The sequence below is a fragment of the Protomyctophum bolini genome, assembly GCF_963924005.1.
Source record: "Protomyctophum bolini genome assembly, chromosome: 4".
NCBI lineage: Eukaryota > Metazoa > Chordata > Actinopteri > Myctophiformes > Myctophidae > Protomyctophum > Protomyctophum bolini.
In genome coordinates this window covers 48,453,691-48,474,878 of record NC_137865.1, presented here as the reverse complement: position 1 = coordinate 48,474,878, position 21,188 = coordinate 48,453,691, and the positions used below count along the sequence as shown (strand labels likewise).

The window sequence follows — 21,188 nt, the reverse complement described above, 5'->3', positions numbered from 1 at the left end:
TACAAAACGTGTACAGATTTCTCTATAGCTTTTAAACTACACTGAATAAGACACAAAATCAATAGTATATGAACTGGCGTCCGCCATCACTGTAAATGTATTTTCTAATGAAAACGTAGGCTTTATTTCAACGTTGAAATTGCACTATAAATCAAGTGAGCGGTCAGCGAAAAACACCCCCATAAAACAGAGTCCTGGTGTTACTGTAATCCAGAGCGATTTACAGTAAGCAGGAACACAAAGACATGGTAATACATTAAAAAGGTCATCATGATGAATCATACCGTACGTATGCCAAGAACAGTGGAATATCTATATAATGGACTATGCATTTACACTATAGTGCTACGTCTACATAAAATACTATCTAAGACAAGTCACATAGGATGAGCCTTTGGGTACGGCTGCAAGGCGTAGTTTACCAGTTTTGGGGCGGGAACCCCTTTTTGGCGTTTTTAAGCATTATGTTATGCTTTAGCCATTTAAAAATAGCAGATCTACAAGCTCATATCGCGACACTCAGTGCTGTGCTATGAGCTTGTAGATCTGCTATTTCTTTTTAAATGGTGAAAATGTCTCGCTAATTTGCAATATTCTTTCAGAGCGAACATTTTGAACTTAAATCTTTGCTTCTGGGTGGTCCCTGGAACATTTGGAGGCCAAATACATATCATATTTGGGGCCCTTGGGGGTCCTCGACATAGAAACTGGACACTGGAGAACCACTGACATAGAAACATGAGGTTTTTCAGAAAACTCATTCCCTGAAGAAGGCCGAAAGGTCGAAACGTTGGTCACTAATACATATACAGCATCGTGGCTACGAGTGTGCGGCCTTTTTCTCTTTTTTACGTATTTCAGAAAACTGTCATGATTTAGAAGATATTTTTGAAATTTCGAAGACAGTCCTAAATGGGTTAATACTGTATATACTCTAAGGGTGGGGGCCGTTACCGTCTGGCCTCAGAAGACAGTCATACATACTGTACATACCTTTTCTTTTTCCTTCTTCTTTTTCTTCTTCTTAGGCTCTCCGTCTTCTGGCTCAGAGCGACCTTTCCGCTTCTCCTTGGAGCTGAAAACCAGACACGAGCAGAGTGTTGTTTTTGGTTTTAGCCGTAGTCTCTTCTGTAGTTTCCATTTAGTTTTGGTCACATTTTAGTCACCTGGAATGTGTTAAGTCTAGTTTCAGTTGACTAAATCTACGGCTGATTTAGTAGACTAAAAATGGATTCTGGCGGGCCTTGATGCCGTCGTAATGACCGTTTTTACACTTGCTGAAAATAGCAGATCTACAAGCGTTGTGAGCTTGTGGATCGGCTATTTTCAGCACGCAACCAAGTGTCTAATGAGTCTGACTTATATTGGATCTCTTGTCCACTAGTCTCTTCGTAACATCTTAGTCTAGTTTTTGTTGACGAAATTGTCAGTATATTTAGTCACCGTAGCTTATATTTAGTTTCCATTTAGTTTTCCTCAGTGAAAACATTTCACTGAACATTTTTCGTCATAGTTTTAGTCGACAAAAAAACACTGGTCCACGCATTAACTTTTTGGGACCACAATGAAAATAAGCCACCAGTTTTACTGGTGACATTCGTGGGACAGAGCTCAAAGGTTCTTACGTAGGGGAAGCATTGGAGGTGGAGACGGGTTCGGACGGTTCCTCCTTCGTCCTCTTCCTCTTGTGTGTCTTCGACGTCACGGCGAACAGTTCGTCGTCCGACTCGTCCTTTATCCTCCTCGACTTCGTCTTCGTCTTCGTCTTCTTCACAGCGAAGTCCTCGTCGCCAGATTCTTGCTTACTAGAGGGTAAAAATCTCAGTTAAAACCCTGTGTTGAACTCAGAACGTGTTCCTCTCCCATTTAAAATGTTTACTTCACTCAAGTTCAGATACTATAAAGACCAGTTGATGATGTCAATATCTTGGCCAGACGTCGAAATCTAAAAAAAAAGTCTTCTAAATCCTGACAGTTTTCTGACATACCTCATGTTTCCGTATCAGTGGTGCTCAATATTTCATGTCAAGGACTCCAAAAATGATATGTAATTGGCCACCGACCCCCATCTGAAAATATGTTATTCCAGGAACCCCTCAGAAGCAAAGATTTGAGTTAAAAACGTTAGCTCTGAAAGAATATATATATATATATATATATATATATTCAAAGATTGAGCCACATTTCCATGATTTTACTAAAACAGCAGACCTACAAGTTCATAGCGCGCTATGAGCTACGTACAGCACAGCACAGCACAGCACAGCACAGCACAGCACAGCACAGTACAGTACAGTACAGTAGGGCATCCTGACTCCCAGCTAGCCAGACCTTTCCGCCTTTCCTAACTCGCTCTCAATGCTGCTTTTGAGATAAAAAGCTGAAATTGCCCCAAAAGTTTAGTTTGAAAAAGGTCAATTTATAAAAAGGTTATTTAATATTTTAGAGTCCACGGGGGTTTCGTGAGATATTTTATTAGACGTTTGTTCTTTTAAACAAATCCCACATGGCCGAAAATACATTTCAAAAGAGAACTTATTTAACCCATTTTGGGCTTAAATACCCCTTTTGGTGTTAGCATTATGTTATGCTTTAGCTATTGAAAAATAGCAGATCTACAAGCTCATAGCGCGCCACCGAGTGGCGCGCTATGAGCTTGTAGATCTGCTATTTTTGAAAAATCGAAGAACGACTGACATATAGAAACATAGCTTTTTCAGAAAACTGTCAGGATGTAGAAGAAAATTTTAGAATCTGATCTCCGGTCAGAATGGGCTAGTGTAACCATTCAGGGCAGAATTACCCTTCCAGTAAATACTCCTCAAACACACGCTGAGGACTGAATGTGACCACGGGAAACTGTACATAATTATGATGATTGGACATTAGAGAGAGACCTGATAATAGCATAATTACAGCAATTAGTGACGGCGCCGCAAGCCGGGATTCCTCTGCCAGAGGCTCGCTGGTTGAAGACGGGAAATAATGGACCAAATTAACACATTCTGACCTGAGATCAGATTCATACGAGGTTTCCACTGGACACACACTGGTCTGATTATCCCATTCTGACCTGGGATCAGATTCTAAAAATGTCAGTCGTTCTTCGATTTTTCAAAAATAGCAGACCTACAAGCTCGTAGCGCGCCACTCGGTGGCGCGCTATGAGCTTGTAGATCTGCTATTTTTCAATAGCTAAAGCATAACATGATGCTAACACCAAAACGGGTTCCCGTTCAGAATGGGTTAACACGTTCTGGCCGGGAACCCCTTTTTGGTGTTTTAAAAGCATTATGTTACGCTTTTTATAGCTATTGAAAAATAGCAGATCTACAAGCTCATAGTGCGTCAAAAACGGGATTAAGACCTATAGCTAAAAAGAGAGGATCCCATCCGGGCACTCAAGGTTAAAAAAAACGAGGAAAGCCTTATAATAAATAATTTCTTGTAGGCATGCAGTTGCCTTTTTAAAGCATTATGTTATGCTTTAGCTTTTGAAAAATAGCAGATCTACAAGCTCACAGCGTGGCACCGAGTGTCGCGCTATGAGCTTGTAGATCTGCCTCTTTTTTTTTTTAATCGTGAAAATGTGGCGCAAATCTTTGAATATATATTCTTTCAGAGCGAACGTTTTTTTAACTCAAATCTTTGCTTCTGGGGGACGACATATTTTCAGATGGGGGTCGGTGGCCAATTACATATATTTTTTGGGGTTCTTGACATGAAATATTGAGAACCACCGATATAGAAACATGAGGTTTTTCAGGAAAATAAAAAATACATTTTATAAATGTTGACGTCAGGCCTAAATGGGTTAATGAATCAACACATTAACAGACACTACTAATAATAAATGACGCTCTGCTGTGCTCACACATCAATACGTGCTTTAGAATTAGAACGATGAATCCATAGTTCAACTGGGTTACTGAAATCCAAATGAAGCCTGATGAAGTACTTGTGGTCGCATGTCGAAAATAGCCAATGCATCCATGTTGTGTAAGGTTTGTACATCTGCTATTTTCCCCGCGAGCCCCTTGGCTTTACAACATGTGTTCTCATGCCAAAGCATGTACCGTTATATTTTGTTTAGAAGACACGTTCCTTAAACAAGGCGGTCGGCAGCTAAATTGATATTTAGGGATAGGAAGGCAGTTTGTCCCACTAATGTGGAAGATTGGGGTTTGAATCTATATAGCGCTGGTCGGTGAGAGAGAAGTGATGAATCCGACAGAGTAGGATCTGAGTAACTCGTCATTAAAGGAGAATTCCATGCTAGAAGGCTTTCTTACCTTTCTTTGTAGTCGTTACGTCCGCACCAAAGAGGTCCAGGTGTTTTTTTGTGCAAAAACTCTATTTCCCCTACCATAAGCCCTCAATGAATTGAATGGGAATTGAATGGGGCTATGGGGTGTTGTGCTAATTCTCTTATTTCCATCGAAATAAGTAGTAAAGTGTGCCGCTTGGGTTGTTATATACATTATGAAGAGAGGATATACAAAAAATATATAATTTCGAGCGATGGAAATAAGCGAATTAGCACAACACCCCATAGCCCCATTCAATTCCCATTCATTGCAATGCAATTCATTTAGGGCGTATGGTAGGGGAAATAGCCAATAAGGAGCTTTTGCACAAAATAACACCTGGACCTCTTTGATGGGGGACGTAAAAACTACAAATAAAAGGTAAGAAAGCCTTTAGTTTGGAATTCTCCTTTAACTTAACTATCCAGACTTAAGACATAAATCTGCCATAAATCCAGTCCACACTCCTGGACGAATACATTAGTGAACAACATTGTACCCCTCTCATGAAAAATGGGACTGACTTTTATTAGTTTAGATTCTGTGAAACATTAAAAGTGAGTGCATTGCCATAAAATAATTGTGTGTGTGTGTGTGTGTGTGTGTGTGTGTGTGTGTGTGTGTGTGTGTGTGGCTCTCTCTTATCACGGGTCTACACTCTACAGGCGTTTGAGAGACAGGATAAGGATTAAGAAAGTAAAATGATGAAAGCTTCACTTCACTTCAACCGTTCCTCTATAAATCTGTGCTATACAATTATAGAAACTTGCATTGTATACTCGATCGTCTCTTAACCCTACATTTTGGCACAAACTATAAGATTCACAAACCATTAACTGAGCTTCGGGAGGGCAGAAATGAAATATGAGGCTGTGGGGGACGACGAAGACGGCCATATTTCTTGGCGTGACGCACCACTGAGCAGAAAACCCACAGAAAAGCTATACGGTAATTGAGGGGGTGACTTCGCTGCATCGAGTGGCATTTAACACGCTGTGGCTCTAACCCATTTTGGTCGGGGAACCCCTTTTGGTGTTTTAAAACATTGTTATAATTTAGCCATTGAAAAAAAAGCAGATCTACAAGCTCGTAGCGCGCCACCGAGTGGCGCGCTACGAGCTTGTAGGTCTGCTTGTAGGTTTTTTGAAAAAAAATCGTGAAAATGTGGCACATATCTTTGAATATTTTCTTTCTCCAGAGGGAACGTTTTTAACTCAAATCTTTACTTCCCGGGGGGGGGGGGGGGGTTCCTTGCACAACATATTTTCAGATGGGGGGGGGTTGGCGGCAAAAATACATATATTTTTGGGGGTCCTGTTTCAGAACCACATACATTAGAAACATAGGGGTTTTTCAGAAAACCGTCAGGATTTTAGAAGGCATTTGTATAGAATCTATAGCTCCGGTCTAAAATGGGCTAATATAGCCTCTTGTTTTTCGTTGCCAGAAGTCTAGCTGTGTGTGTTTTTGGTCTCGGAGAGGTTTCACAACCCAACGGAAACGCACTCACCTGGAACCGTTACACCCCCTGAGTCTTTCAAAGGTGGAGAGAGAGAGAGAGAGAGAGAGAGAGAGAGAGAGAGAGAGAGAGAGAGAGAGAGAGAGAGAGAGAGAAAACCCCTAGAGGGGGAAACTTCAAAGGCGACTGGACTTTAAGAAAATTAGTTTCTCCATTTAAAATGTCATTCCAGGTATTGAAGCAGAGCCCCTATAAGTCTATGTCTGAGCAATCATCCATTAACCCATTCTGACCGGGAACCCATTATGGTGTTAGCATTATGTTATGCTTTAGCTATTGAAAAATAGCAGATCTACAAGCTCATAGCGCGCCACCGAGTGGCGCGCTACGAGCTTGTAGATCTGATATTTTTGAAAAATATGTGCCTCAAATTTGGAATATATATTTTCAGAACAAACGTTTTTAACTCAAATCTTTGCTTCTGGGGGGAGGTCCCTGGAACTACATATTTTCAGATGGGGGTCTCCAATGGGGGTCTCCGAATTACAGATATTTTTTGTGGTCCTTCACATGAAATATTGAGTGATATATATATATATCAGAAAACTGTTCCAAAATAAAAAAAAATCCAGGCCTAAATGGGTTAAGAAGGTGCGGAAACACCACTGTGCGGCGAGATAGACGCGACGCACAGCGGGCCTTTGGCCAGAGTTTGCAGAACTCTCTCCCGCTGAGAACCCAAACTACTGCACAAGCCTGCGTTCTTACATTTATTACTTGCCTGACAGGCCGTACAGATATTGTCTACACTACACGGCACACTAAATTAATTTCCTGAGAGAGACGGCTTAACACTTCGTCAGAAATGGGGACTGGCGGGCGGGCGGCCGTCCAATCGCTGCCCGTCGGCCAATCAGACACATTCGTTTTCATTACCGCGGGAGGGAGGGGGGAGGGGGGGGACAGCGGGGGAGGGGAGAAGCAAAAAAGAAATGATTCCATTTGAATCAAAAACGGATTAGAACAAATGTTCAATGGCAGCAGCAGCAAGGGGAAGCTGATGTGGGTACAGTTTATAATTCATATCCAAACGCTTCACTCGGTGCTTGTCTGTCAGCTCATTATCAAAACCTTTAATAAGATGCTGTCGGCTGCTCTTAGATGTCCTTACCTTCTCCTGCCGGTGTCGTCTTCTGGGATATCACTCAGTCTCTTGTCCTGATCAAAGGGAAGGAATAAGGAAAAGTTAAGGGAGTAGACTTGTTATTATCTACACAAATCTCTGCCAAAACTAGCCAATACACCCTTCTATATTATTTTGTCTAATGTTGCCTCACTCAAATGTACACTTTCAGTTTGGTCAACTCCAAAGAAAACTCCACATTTTATTTACCTGCCTCTTATTAACTCTCTAACCTCTTATTACCCCTGTGTCGGATACCGATACAGTATCTTTTCCCTTTTTGCTTATATATGATGAATTCCTGTTCTGTTCTTTAACTACATAGAAGTGTCTATTTGTATGTCTCTATATGTTTTGATGAATTGAACAATGTGGACCCTGTTGTAAACAAGTGTAATGCTTAATTGGGTCGTCCACTCACAGTTAACAGTCTCTGTATTGAGTTTGTGCTTGAAATGTACTGTAATTCTACAAACTGTTAATAAATATTTCAATCAATCAATCAAAATGACATCTCTAATCTGCATTATCATAATTTCACTGATTTTCATCCCCAGCCAAGCGTGACACTCCTCAGCACGTGTGCCTGAGTTCCAGGTGTGTCCCCGAGACGGAGAGTGAGCTTTGCAGCCCATGTCGTTTGTCTGGTTTCCTAGTTTTAATCTAGCCGTCTCAAAGTATTCTGTACAAAAATAATCATTAAATCATCATGCTTGGCCGTCAGCAGATGCTGCGTTTGTTTATCCTGCAATCCTGCTTATCCTGAAACGATTTTGGATTGATTTGAAAAACTTTGATGATTAAAGATTTGATTAAAGTTTTTATTAGAGAATATTCAAAATAGGGACGTCAGGTTGAAGTGTTGCAGCAGTGTTTGTTTTTGTCGACTAAAACTAAGACGAACAATGTTCGTCGACTACCTTTTTTCACTGACGAAAACTAAATGGAAACTAAATGAACACTAAGCTATGATGACTAAAACTAAGACTAAATATACTGACAATTTCGCCAATAAATAAAAACAAGACTAAAATGTTAGGAAGGGACTAGTGGACAAGAGATCCAGTATAAGTCATATATGTTTCATCTCAAAGGATTGTTTCTAATAAACACATTTCAGACGAGTGGTTAAAAGTGGGAACACATCACCTGCGACCAATAACCGAATGGTCAAAAAAATAAGTCAAATAATGGCCAATATTATCACCACCCGACCCTATAAACCCAAAACCCACGCCATCTCTCAGACCATCAGTACCAACAGCAGTGGAGCAACCAACCGGGCATGATGAAAAGAACCGGTATGCTTAATTGACTCTCCATCTCACACAACGTGTCGGCCGGGCGCCAAAAATAGATCTACTCAGGAAAACGGGTGCAAACACATCACACGATTAGGTATAACCCATTTTGGTCGGGAACATTTTGGTGTTAGCATCAACCTTTTGGTGTTAGCATCATGTCGTGCTTTATAGCTATTGAAAAAATAGCAGATCTACAAGCTCATAGCGCGCCACCGAGTGGCGCGCTACGAGCTTGTAGGTCTGCTATTTTTTAAACGACTGACATAGAAACATAACTTTTTTTCAGAAAACTGTCAGGATGTATAGAAGACATTTTTTAGAATCTGATCTCAGGTCAGAATTGGATAAATCAGCGGCCGGGCACGCACGCTGTGTGCTCCCCAAACGTTAACACGCTTGACCAGACTGTTTTGACCACGGAAATGACCAACATGTCTGCTCTGGTCTGGACAGGAGAGGAGAGGAGAGGAGAATGTATGGACGTTGCAGTCACGATAGCCCTCCCCTCCCCTCCCCCTGCCGTTACCATCTGCTAGTGTCCAGCGAGGGCAACGGACCTGACACTTTTCCATTCCAGTGCTGTAAGCATGGCTGAGTTTAAGCCATTTTGGTCGGGAAGCCCTTTTTGGTGTTTGCATCATGTTATGCTTTAGCTATTGAAAAATAGCAGATCTACAAGCTCATAGCGCGCCACCGAGTGGCGCGCTACGAGCTTGTAGGTCGTTATTTTTTTTTAAATCGTGAAAATGTGGCACAAATCTTTGAATATATATTTCAGAGCAAACATTTTTAACTAAAATATTGGCTTCTGGGCGGGGGGGGGGGGGGGGGTTCCTGGAACTACATATTTTTAAGATGGGGGGTCCGTGGCCCAATAGAGATAATCCTGGGGGTCCTTGACATGAAAAAGGTTGAGCCCCACTGACACATAGAAACATGGGTTTTTCAGAAAAAGGTTAGGATTTTAATAGAAGACTATTTTTTTAATCGACTCCAGTCCAGAATGGGTTAACTGTCTGGGACAATTACCTTACTCCGGGACTTCCCATTGTCCATCTTCTCCGGGGATTTGGTCTTCTTCTTCTTGGGCTTGGGGCTGTTCACCACCAGCAAATCCCCCAGATTGGATTCGGGGAAAAAAAGAGGGGAGAGACAAAATGAGACGAGATGTCACACGAGGGGTGAGAGGTCGCCAGTGAAGGAATACATACTGTACTATACAGGACGTACAGTAGCAGTGGCTCTCGAACCGGCTTCTGAACGAGAACGAGAACCCCCTTTTGGTGTTTTTTAAAGCATTATGTTATACTTTAGCTATTGAAAAATAGCAGATCTACAAGCGCAAATCTTTGAATATATATTCTTTCAGAGCGATCGTTTTTAACTCAAATCTTTGCTTCTGGGGGGGTCCCTGGAACAACATGTTTTTACATATATTTTTGAGGGTCCTTGACATGAAAATATTTGAGAACCACTGACCACACATCAAAAACCACACCTCCAGTCGCTGTCATAAGTACGGGAGGTGCGCTCACGATCACGGCAACTTGAGGGAGACCCCTGGAACTCCCTCAAGGACCCCTGGACCCCACTTTGGGAAACACTGACCTAAAGGATATCAGTATGTTTGACATTAGTACTATTTCATCAACCATTTAAACCCCTTATACTTCATCGACTGGGATCCCTAAAAAGGTGTAAACCCCCCCTCCCCCCTCCCTGTAAACCAATAATGTTATCCGAAATCTTATTATGAAAGCTGTCAAACACCTAAAACCAAGTCACAACCTGCTAGTCGTCAGGCCTTTTGAAAAATATGGTTATCAAAAGGAAAAGATAATTGTGCCGTTGGTGTCTGCGATGTCCTACCGAACTGAGTGCATGACGCGTTACAATCAAGACAGTTACACAGATACACAAAACCAAAATAGACAAACAGAGAGAGAATCCGGGCACTCAAAAGTAAAAAACGAGGAAGGACCTTTATTTAATTAAAAAAGGCAACTCAGTGCCAACATGTTTCAACCAACAAGGTCTTCATCAAGGCAAGAAGACATCGATTTTCTGCCTTTTTAATTCAATAAAGGCTTTCCTCGTTTGTAACTTTGAGTGCTCGGATCCTCTCTTTTTATCTGTGTCTTTGATACGTGTTTGATCCGTGTGAGAGCACCTTTCTATCATCATCACCCATTTATATATAAAGCTCTAATTGGGAACTTACCTTCTTATTTAAATTCTCTTTGAAAATGGAAAACCACTTCTTATCATACACGCTCTCAAGAATATTTGATGCTTGAGACCAGACATGCCTCCTCCACTACATCTGGAAAATCTGCGCTGCCCTACACACTGTGAACACCTTACAGACTTCACTAAAATACAGCTCTCTTCCTTCTCCATATCGCTTTCAACTTGACATATCATCGCTGGTAAATATCAACTGTACCCGTTTGAATTGAGCACTATGCAATGTTCCCTTTATTATTATTACCAGTATTTTTTCTCTATTTATCTATGTTTTGTTTTCTTGTTTTATGTTATGTTTTGTCCCCCCCCCACACTGTACATTGTTGATGTGTTGTAATCTCGGCAGTCGGCACCACTGAAAAAGAGGGACGTCCCAGCCCTCAGTGTGTTCTCCGAGAACTAAATAAAGGTTGAAATGAAACAAATGAAATGAAAATCACGTTCTGCTATCTCCGTTGAGCACCTGCTTAGTTAGTTCCTCTTTTTCTCACGCAAAGCCAAATGTTATAGCTTTACCCCCATAATGTAGTACATAAACATAGTGCTGCATTATACAACTAGCCTTAGAAAAACAACATTAAACATAAAAGTGTTGCAAGTGGACACGCCTCAGGTCGGTTCTGGGGTGCTTTCCAGCTGATTCTAAGCTCAGCTTGTTGTGAACTTAGGTGCGTGTGTGTGTGTATGTGTATGTGTGCGTGTGCGTGTGTGTGCACACACACACCTGTGCCTAGTTGGAGTGTGACAGTAATGGCGTGAAACAGCAGCAGTCACACTGTCTGGCACCCTCATTAGATTCCACCTGCTGCCTTTTCAACGTGTCACATTTCACAGCAACCTTTTCCCCACACGTTCAACTCACCCGCCTCTAAACCTAGGCCTGTCATTACAGACATATTAAGCCCCATTACAGCAGAAACACCCCAATCTACAAGCTCACGATGAGTTGCATAATTTGTGACATGAGACGCACTGCCGTCAACTCAAAGATATGTTTTTTTTTTATTAAATAAAAAATGGAAAGGCTCTGAAAAGATTGACAAAGTTGTGAAATGTGCCCGACATACATAGGGATAAACTGATAAGAGATAAACTGATATGGTGACAGCATGATAGTTTTCTATGCATGTAATGTATGGGGATTTGACCCGCACAAAAAGATTCATTCACCAGAAACTTATATTTTTTCTTCAAATTGAGTTAATAGCACAAGCAGACATCTTCACATACTAATAAGTGTCGGAGCTGAAATCGATGTAAATATGAAATAAATGCTTAAACATGTAGCTATAGGTGTAATGTTAGGGTCCACAGAAGACATGTAAATATGAAATAAATGCTTAAACATGTAGCTAGGTGTAATGTTTGAGACCACAGAAGACATGCAAATATGAAATAAATGCTTAAACATGTAGCTAGGTGTAATGTTAGAGTCCACAGAAGACATGTAAATATGAAATAAATGCTTAAACATGTAGCTAGGTGTAATGTTTGAGACCACAGAAGACATGTAAATATGAAATAAATGCTTAAACATGTAGCTAGGTGTAATGTTTGAGACCACAGAAGACATGTAAATATGAAAAAAATGCTTAAACATGTAGGCTAGGTGTAATGTTAGAGTCCACAGAAGACATGTAAATATGAAATAAATGCTTAAACATGTAGCTAGGTGTAATGTTAATAGAGACCACAGAAGTGAACCTTTCAAGCCTGTTTTCTCAACTCGCTGTTTCTCTGCAAGACATTATACTCTATAAGCCATATCTCCAACCGGTGGGCTGTGAAGGAAGCTATGAAGCTATGATTTCCTGATTTCACAAAAAAATTTATTCAAATGGCAGTCCCTTTTGGCCCAGGCGATGGCGTAACCGTCTGGGGCACCCGACTGGTAATCCAGTCGCAGTGTGCCCACTGTGCCGCGGGTTCGACTCCCGAGCCCGACACGGCCTTTACTGCATGTCTTCCCCCCCCCCATCTCTCTCCCGTTTCCTGTCAGCCTACTGTCAGTCCCTTCAAAAAACCAATAAAAGGCGTAAGCCGCAAAACAATATCTTAAAAAAAAAAGAAAATGGCAGTCCTTTTTGGTCACAATTTGGTCATTCTGTTGCTCAAATTAACCCATTTTGGGCGGGAACCCCTTTTGGTGTTAGCAATTACGTTATGCTTTAGCTATTTAAAAATAGCAGATCTACAAGCTCATAGCGCGCGCTACGAGCTTGTAGATCTGCTATTTTTTGAAAAATCGAAGAACGTATTCTTTTAGAATCCGATCTCAGGTCAGAATGGGTTGTTAATCAGACCAGTGTGTGTCCAGTCAGTGGAAACCTCGTATGAATCTGATCTCAGGTCAGAATTGGTTAATTCAAGGGGTGTTGTTGACCTGAAGAGGGCAGCGTTTGTACTTTGTGCTGAAACACCATCATGAATTCAGTCCGTGTGTTTGTTGCCCCTGGCTGAGCCGTTCTGTCGGCTTACAGGTGCTTATTCATCAATTACGTGCAGCCAGTGACGGATCATTCCACTGACTAGCCCATTCAGACCATGATTATAGTACAAAATAATGTCTTCTAAAATCATGGCAGTTTTTCTGGAGAAAAAAAAACGATATGTTTCTATGCCGGTCGTTTTCAAACATGTTCATGTCAAGAAGGACCCCCACCAATATATGTAATTGGCCGCCGACCCCCCCATCTGAAAATATGTTGTTCCAGGAACCTCCCCCAGAGGCAAAGATATGAGTTACTCAAAGATTTGCGACACATTTTCATGATTTAAAAAAAAAAAAAATAGACAGATCTACAAGCTCGTAGTGCGGCACTCGGTGCCGTGCTATGAGCTTGTAGATCTGCTATTTTTCCAATAGCTAAAGTATAACAATGCTTTAAAAACACCAAAAGGGAGTTCCTTCCCGCCCAGAAGGGGCTAGGCGCGTTCATCTATCCACTCACATATGCACGGTAATAATAAACGCATTGCCCATCAAGGCAGGGGTGCGTTTAATTTATTCATGTTGAAGATGAAGTGCCCACTACACTCAGCGTAATGAATGCATGCACTCACTGCCGCGGTGCCACCTACCCACTTACACAGTCAGCCGGCGTAGCCTTGTCTCACAAAACAAACACACACACACACACACACACACACACACACACACACACACACACACACACACACACACACACACACACACACACACACACACACACACACACACACACACACACACACACACACACACACACACACACACACACACACACACACACACACACACACGTTGGTATTATACTACTATATATTATATATACACACTTGTGAGGACAGCAAAGAACAAACACACACAGAAGGCACCAACACACACACACACGTTGGTATTATATACTATATACACTTGTGAGGACAGCAATGTTTTAGGATGGATATTTTTGGTAATGAATGCCATGCAGTGTTTGTTTGTTTTCGTCGACTTTAAAACTAAGACAAACGAACGTCGACTACCTTTTTTTCCATTGACGAAAACTAAATGGAAACTAAATGAAAACTAAAGCCATGACGACTACATCTGAGACTAAATATAATTATGGACAATTTCGTCAACGGGTTAAAAACTAGGCTAAAATGTTTAGGAAGGAAGGGACTAGTGGACAAGAGATCCATCCAGTATAAGTCATTTGTCCACTTGGTTGCATGCTGAAAATAGCAGATCTACAAGCTCACAACACGTCGCGCTCTATTACTTACTCTGGCGCTCTATTAATTACCAGTAATCGGGAATCATAAATGCCTAATCCTAACCTGAATATTATTTTTTTCCCCCCAATTGTAACTTTACCTGACTGAAGCTCTACAAAGAATAGTATAACAAACTATGAAAACAACAGTTCTCTTGCAGGTTCCAGGAAAATTGGTCCTCATAAAAAGGTCAAGTTCTACCATGGTCAGGCCTCAAAAGTATAGTAATATCTGGCACACACACACACACACACACACACACACACACACACACACACACACACACACACACACACACACACACACACACACACACACACACACACACACACACACACACACACACACACACACACACACACACACACACACACACACACACACACACACACACACCATCATCTCCGCTAGTAACAGGTGAGGTGTCGCACCATATTTTATCCTTTAACCAACTTAGACCTGACACTATAGTTTCTACAAAATATCTTCTAAATCCTGAAAGTTTTCAACAAAAGAAAACAACCCATGTTTCTGTGTCAGACTTGGTGCTCAACAAGTTCATGTTAAGGAGCCCGAAAATTATCTGTAATTGGCTGTTGAACCCCATCTGAAAATATTAATAAAATACAGTATGTTGTTCCAGGGACCCCCCCTCCCAGAAGCAAAGATTTGAGTTGAAAACGTTCGCTCTGAAAGAATATATATTCAAAGATTCTTCATTTTCACGATTTTTCAAAAATAGCAGACCTACAAGCTCGAGCTACGAGCTTGTAGATCTGCTATTTTTAAATAGCTAGAGTACTTGTAGATCTGTTATTTTTCAATAGCTAAAAGTATAACATAATGCTTAGTTAAAACACCAAAAGGAGGTTCCCGCCCAGAATGGCTTAAACAACATGAAAGGAAAGGCTACCTTTCAACTTGATGTTGTATAATGTATGTATATGCATGAGTGGGTATATGTATAATTAATATAACGTACATATACTGTACTCTCTCATGCATTAATGACATGCATGGCAGATGGTTTTTGATGTGGTGCAGTCAGTGGAGCGTAGTAATACTTCACGGTAATGACGACATGACGCGTGACAGCTGAATATTCGATGGCCCTTGACACGTGTTCCAATCACAGAGCTGTGATTAATCCATTCTTTGGTGTTTTTTAAAGCGTTTAGGTTATGCTTTAGCTGTTGAGAAATAGCAGATCTACAAGCTCGTAGCGCGGCACCCGAGTGCCACGCTACGAGCTTGTAGGCCTGCTATTTCTTTCTTTATCGTGAAAATGTCTTTGAATATATATTCTTTCAGAGCGAAACGTTTTCAACTAAAATCTTTGCTTCTGGGAGGAGGTCCCTGGAACAAACTGCCTGGTAAAGTGTCTTGAGACAACTTGTTGTGATTTGACACTTTAATAGAAAATAGAATTGAAAAAAACATATTTTCCGATGGGGGGGGGGGGACGGGACATAACTACACATGGGGGACGTCCTTGTTGACATGAAAAAGGTTGAGCCCCACTGACATTATAGAAACATGGGTTTTTCAAGAAAACTATCAGGATTTAGAAGAAGACATTATTTTGTAGAATCGTCCTCAGTCCAAAGTGGGTTAAGTGTCATCTTGCATGTGTCGGACCCAGACGGGTATAGTACCTAGTAACACGTTACAACACCAGCGCTCGGTTCCCAACCCGTATCGCCCCAGCAGTGAGGCTGATATTTAACCCGTATCAGCCCCAGGAGTGAGGCTGATATTTTGTAACTGCAGCTACAAATATCACCGTCACCGGCCAATGGTTTCAAATAGAGAAGTAGATGCTTATGCGATATTACACGAGACGGTGTGGTTTAACGTGATTATTGCCACGACAGTGATGCGGTCAGGAACGAGACGTAGTCGAGTTCCGCAAGCATCACTGAAGTTCGCTCTGAAAGAATATATATATACACAAAGATTTGTGCCACATTTTCAGGATTTTTCAAAGAAAATAGCAAGATCTACAAGCTCATAGCGCGGCACTCGGTGCCGCGCTATGAGCTTGGTAGATCTGCTATTTTTCAATAGATAAAGCATGAGGTGAGAAAGTGAGATTTACAATACTCAAGTCGTTTTTTTTTACTCTCTAATTTGGATGAGTACTTCTACTTGAGTCATTTTGAGGACATGAACCTTTGTGGCCTTATTTCCCTCCTCACACACACACACACGTACTGTACACACACACACACACACACACACGTACACACACCTCTTGACAGCGTCACCACTCTCGTCCTCCGGCACCGTCTTCCTCTCATCATGGCCCATCTTCGTTCTGGAGGACTTGCTCTTGTCTCCCATGCCTCACTGTCTCGCACCCCGTCTGGAATAAAGCCAAGTGTAACAAAAGTGCCAAGCCAACAAATTAGTTCCTGGAGATTTACGTTTACGAGGATCTACTGAATGTGTCAAACTGACATATTGAGCCTATGACACACAGTGTGGCTTCCCCTCCCCCCAAAGTAGGCCTCCTTCTAAGACCTAGAATGCCTGTGATCATTTAATTATACTTCGTAAATTTTCATGTATCATATAGGCATATAGATACGTCTTACTGAAATCCTGTTCGGGGCTTAAAACCGGCGGCCTTAAATGTGATAAATGCTCCGTTTGTACTCACCCATTAAATAATTCCAAAGACGTGGAGTGAAATATGGTCCTCTAGTTTTATATCCATGTGAAAGTTCTGGCACAAAACGTGTATTTAGTCAATTATCTCCACTTTTTCACGAGATGCACACGGACATCTTTCTCTCCGGGCGAGGGGGGGGCGGAATGATCGCTGGACTGATTTTACGAATACGTCCTGTTTACCACACAGGGAAACACAAAAGTTTGGGTCACACAATTGGCAGGTGGTGTGATTAACTACCCAGCACCTATCGCAAGGCATCTGCCAATTGTGTGACCCAAACTTTTGTGTTTCCCTGGTCAATATTGGTGATGACGTCTGCGGTAGACAGGACGTATTCGTAAAATCAGTGAAAGACGTCCGTGTGCATCTCGTGAAAAAGTGGAGATAATTGACTAAATACACGTTTTGTGCCAGAACTTTCACATGGACATAAAACTAGAGGACCATATTTCACTCCATGTCTTTGGAATTATTTAATGGGTGAGTACAAACGGAGCATTTATCACATTTAGCCCACACATTTTTACGTCCGACCAGAAATTAAGCAGGGTGTTCTATGGCTCTGTAATGTGAAATACTGTACATACTGTAACAAGAGCCATTCTAAGGCTAGCCTCCTTCATATTCAGTAGATCCTGTGATCTTTAATTCTGTGGCCAGATGTAATTCCCTGTGGTCTATTAGGACTATAGTAAATAAAATAAATCACCATATTTTGTATTAAAAAAAAATACATATTTAGCCCCATGCTCGAATATGCCCCCCCACCCCCCTGTCAAAAACAGCTAAAAAATCCCTACAATGAAAAATAGCAGCAAATGGAAAGAAACAAAATATAATAACACTCATCTTTTACCTTCTCTAAGTTCTCTAATAAGAACCTAAAACATGAACTATGGACCAGAGCTAGCTGGAGGTTACCTACTATAGTCATTTTGGGCAGAAACAATAAGTTTAAGGGTAGATGCAGGCGGCAGGCCTATCTATAAAGTTGGTATTGGTAGTTCTGATCATAAGGACGTTACCGTGCATGTTCAAAAGCATTCATCTACACCGCCATTTCTAAAAGCATTTAATTTAATGAAATCCCCATGTAGCATTGGAGGTGCCCAACTATCTGTTTACGTGGCCTGGCTGCACGTCAACCTGTATGTGTTTAAATGATTTATCCCAAAACGTGGAGTGATGATTTTTGGTAAATAATATAGTGTCTAACAACGTAACGCGATGCGTCTGTGTTCATCATGGCTGCAGCGTCCATCCACATTAATTTGTATGCATATATAGTTTTAAGTACAATTTATGCTATAAAGTTTCCTTACCAAATATCAGTTAATCCGTTTCTTTTTTTAAAAGAAAGAAATGTCCTCGTATGATTGATAATATACAATGTCGCACTGTTCTTTTCCTCAGCAGTTGGTTTGTGTGTGTGTGTGTGTGTTTGTGTGTGTACTGTAGGACGGGAAGTAAACACAGAAAAACGCGGCTGGTTGTCAATTCAACTGGTGATTGACTGGCAATTTTGGCTGTTGCCAGGTTTTTATACAGAACCATAGAGTAAGACAGAGTTGCGCCGGACCAAATTGCGGCTCTTCTACACATGATAGATAGATTAGATTAGCCTAAACTTTTATACAGATTTACAGAGTGACAAACGAGTTGCATGAACCACGTTGACCGGGCTGTTTTCTGCCGCCTCAGTCATTTAGGCTCCATGTCGTAACTCTGTCTAACGCTATGGCTCTGGGTTTGCTCTGCACTGCACGCCACGCAGGGTTGCCAAGTCCAATCAAACAAGTATTTGTGAATAGCGAATTTTAGACGTTTACTCTCTCCAACAGGACACCCCCCCCCCCACACACACACACACATATTTATATGTCCTGGTCCCCATAGTGTACATTTCAAAACATTTTGCAAAATTGGGATAAAGTTTGAGACTTTAGTTCATGGTCTGATGACAAACTAGAACACAGGTAAGCAGCACATATGACAAGAAAATCTTTGTACATAATTATGTCACCCATTTTTTATAAAATTAAATAAAAAAATAAAAGCATCACAGAAACACAAACGGCATAAAAATAACCATAAATGTTCTGTTGAATTGAAAATGACAAAAACAATAAAGGGACCAAGAAGTCCCGGACCCTTAATAATCACACTTCAATACCACATCGTCAATGTTACATTTTGGAACAGCAAAAAAAACATCCATAATACACCTCAAGTACATTACATAATTATTGTTGCATCGCTGTCTCTTTAAGAAGACAGACCCCGGAAAGGAATCATAATATCATGGACTCTGGACCGGAGCAGCATTGTGTTCCTCAGTGGTGTGACACTGAAACCTGAGCTGTCCTGTCCCCTGTCCTGTCCGGCCATCGTGTCACTGCCATGACCCCCCTAGCGCGGACTCTGCTGCGGGACATCAGTGCGAGGTGCTGGCGCTACCGAACCGGTCTGAGCGCGGCCCGATCGGGTCTCCTCTCCATAGACCACCAACACTTACACCACCCCCGTTTGTTTTCATCATCCACCACCACCACGACCTCCACCACCTCCACGACCACCATGGACGAGATCCTGGCCCGGGTCGTCGCGCCTCTCCCCACGTACGAGACCCGGGACAAGACCCCTCCTCCGCCGGAGTCCAACAGCCTGGACCTCATCGCCTTCTACCAGGGCCTCCCTCCCCGCGGGGACCCGGACCCGCCCCGGGACCGGGAGCTGGGGACTAGGCTGGCCTTCGTGGAGAAGCTGTCCCAGGAGTGCGGCGTGGACCACTGGAGCGTCTCGGAGCTGTCCGTGAAGCTGCTGGAGACCATCCAGAAGCGGGACGTGGCCACCATACTGCAGGCCGAGGACCGGCTCCGCTACGCGCTGACGCCCCGCTACAGGCAGACGCTGAGCGGCGTCAGCAGGGTGACGGGCGGCGTCAAGTTCCTGGTGGACCTCCGGGCCGACGTGCTGGACATGATCTCCTCCAAGGCTACCGACAGCCCCCACGTCAGGGTAAGAAACTACTGTAATAAATCAATAATGTTGTGTGTTGCTTATGTTTACATTTTGTACGGTGGCTCGCGGCGGACATTCTTTGCGGCGTTCGCGTTCAGAGCACGCTGAACTGTCACAGTAGTGTTTTGATTTATTGATTGAAATATTTATTAGCAGTTTGCAGAATTACAGTACATTTCAAGCACAAACTCAATACAAAGACTGTTAACTGTGAGTGGACGACCCAATTAAGCATTACACTTGTTTACAACAGGGTCCACATTGTTCGATTCATCAAAACATTTAGAGACGTACAAATAGACACTTCTATACAGTTAAAGAACAGAACAGGAATTCATCATAAAGGAAGCAAAAAGGGAAAAGATACATATATACTTTGGTTCCCAAAGTGGGGTCCGGGGACCCCCAGGGGTACCTGAGGGAGTTCCAGGGGGTCCCCAGGTAAATTCTAGTTAGGAACCAAACGGACCCTTATGGGTCTGTAACTCTGAGAGTGTACAAATGGACCCTCTCAGAGTTAAAATAAATTAGATTTTACAATATATAACTTGGAGGTCCCAGAGATAGAAATGCCATTAAATGGGGGGTCCTCCGTAGACTAATGCATGTCAAACTGGGGGTCCTTCCTTGGAATTAAACGGGTTGAGAATCACTGCTAGAGCCTCTCTTATGGGGGTCCCTATGGGCATGTCTTTTCAAATGGGGGTCCACGGGGATAATTAGTGTCAATTTGGGGGTCCTTGACATGAGAAAGTTTGGGAACCACTGAGCTAGTGTATTTTTGTCGTCATATCATAATCATATGGTGCAGGATAAACTGATAAAGTACAGGCCTATGTATTTGACCACGGACCCCCATTTGAAAATATTTGTGCCATGGGGACCCCCAGAACAACATACAATATGTGTGTTTTTTGGTCTCTCTCACATGTGTTCAAGATTCAAGAATATAAACAAATATTGGGGTCCACTTTTTGAGAACCACACCGATCGTACACTGTCACTAACACAACCCTTGCAGTGTTGTTTTTGGCAGCACATTTTGATTTTAGTTTAGTTTTAGTCATAGTCTCTTCAATAGTTTAGTCATAGTCACATTTTAGTCACCTGGAAATTGGAATGCACTGTGACGTGTTGTCTGCTATTTTCAGCATGCAACGAAAGTTCAGGTTCAGGTTCAGGTTCATACACAGGACAAACATGAGTGTAACATGATGACTTATAGTGGATCTCTTATCCACTAGTGGTGACT

General features: G+C 42.0%; 2 protein-coding genes across 2 annotated transcripts in view; one reads left to right on the top strand and one right to left on the bottom strand.

Moving 5' to 3' along the window:
* Positions 1-16,581, bottom strand: part of LOC308314642 (DNA topoisomerase I, mitochondrial) — a gene marked incomplete at both ends in the record, with an annotated part of 50,130 nt that extends 33,549 nt beyond the window's left edge. Inside the window, 4 exons of the mRNA XM_080762274.1 lie at positions 1,652-1,805; positions 6,938-6,984; positions 9,283-9,349; positions 16,490-16,581. Coding sequence (XP_080618400.1) covers positions 1,652-1,805; positions 6,938-6,984; positions 9,283-9,349; positions 16,490-16,581 — 360 coding nt within the window. The remainder of the gene's footprint in view (positions 1-1,651; positions 1,806-6,937; positions 6,985-9,282; positions 9,350-16,489) is intronic.
* A 2,655-nt stretch (positions 16,582-19,236) lies between these two features.
* The window catches only part of mlycd (malonyl-CoA decarboxylase), a 31,597-nt gene continuing 29,645 nt past the window's right edge, over positions 19,237-21,188 (top strand). The window contains exon 1 of the mRNA XM_080761934.1: positions 19,237-19,933. Within this exon, the coding sequence (XP_080618060.1) occupies positions 19,316-19,933 (618 nt within the window). The 5' untranslated portion in view covers positions 19,237-19,315. The remainder of the gene's footprint in view (positions 19,934-21,188) is intronic.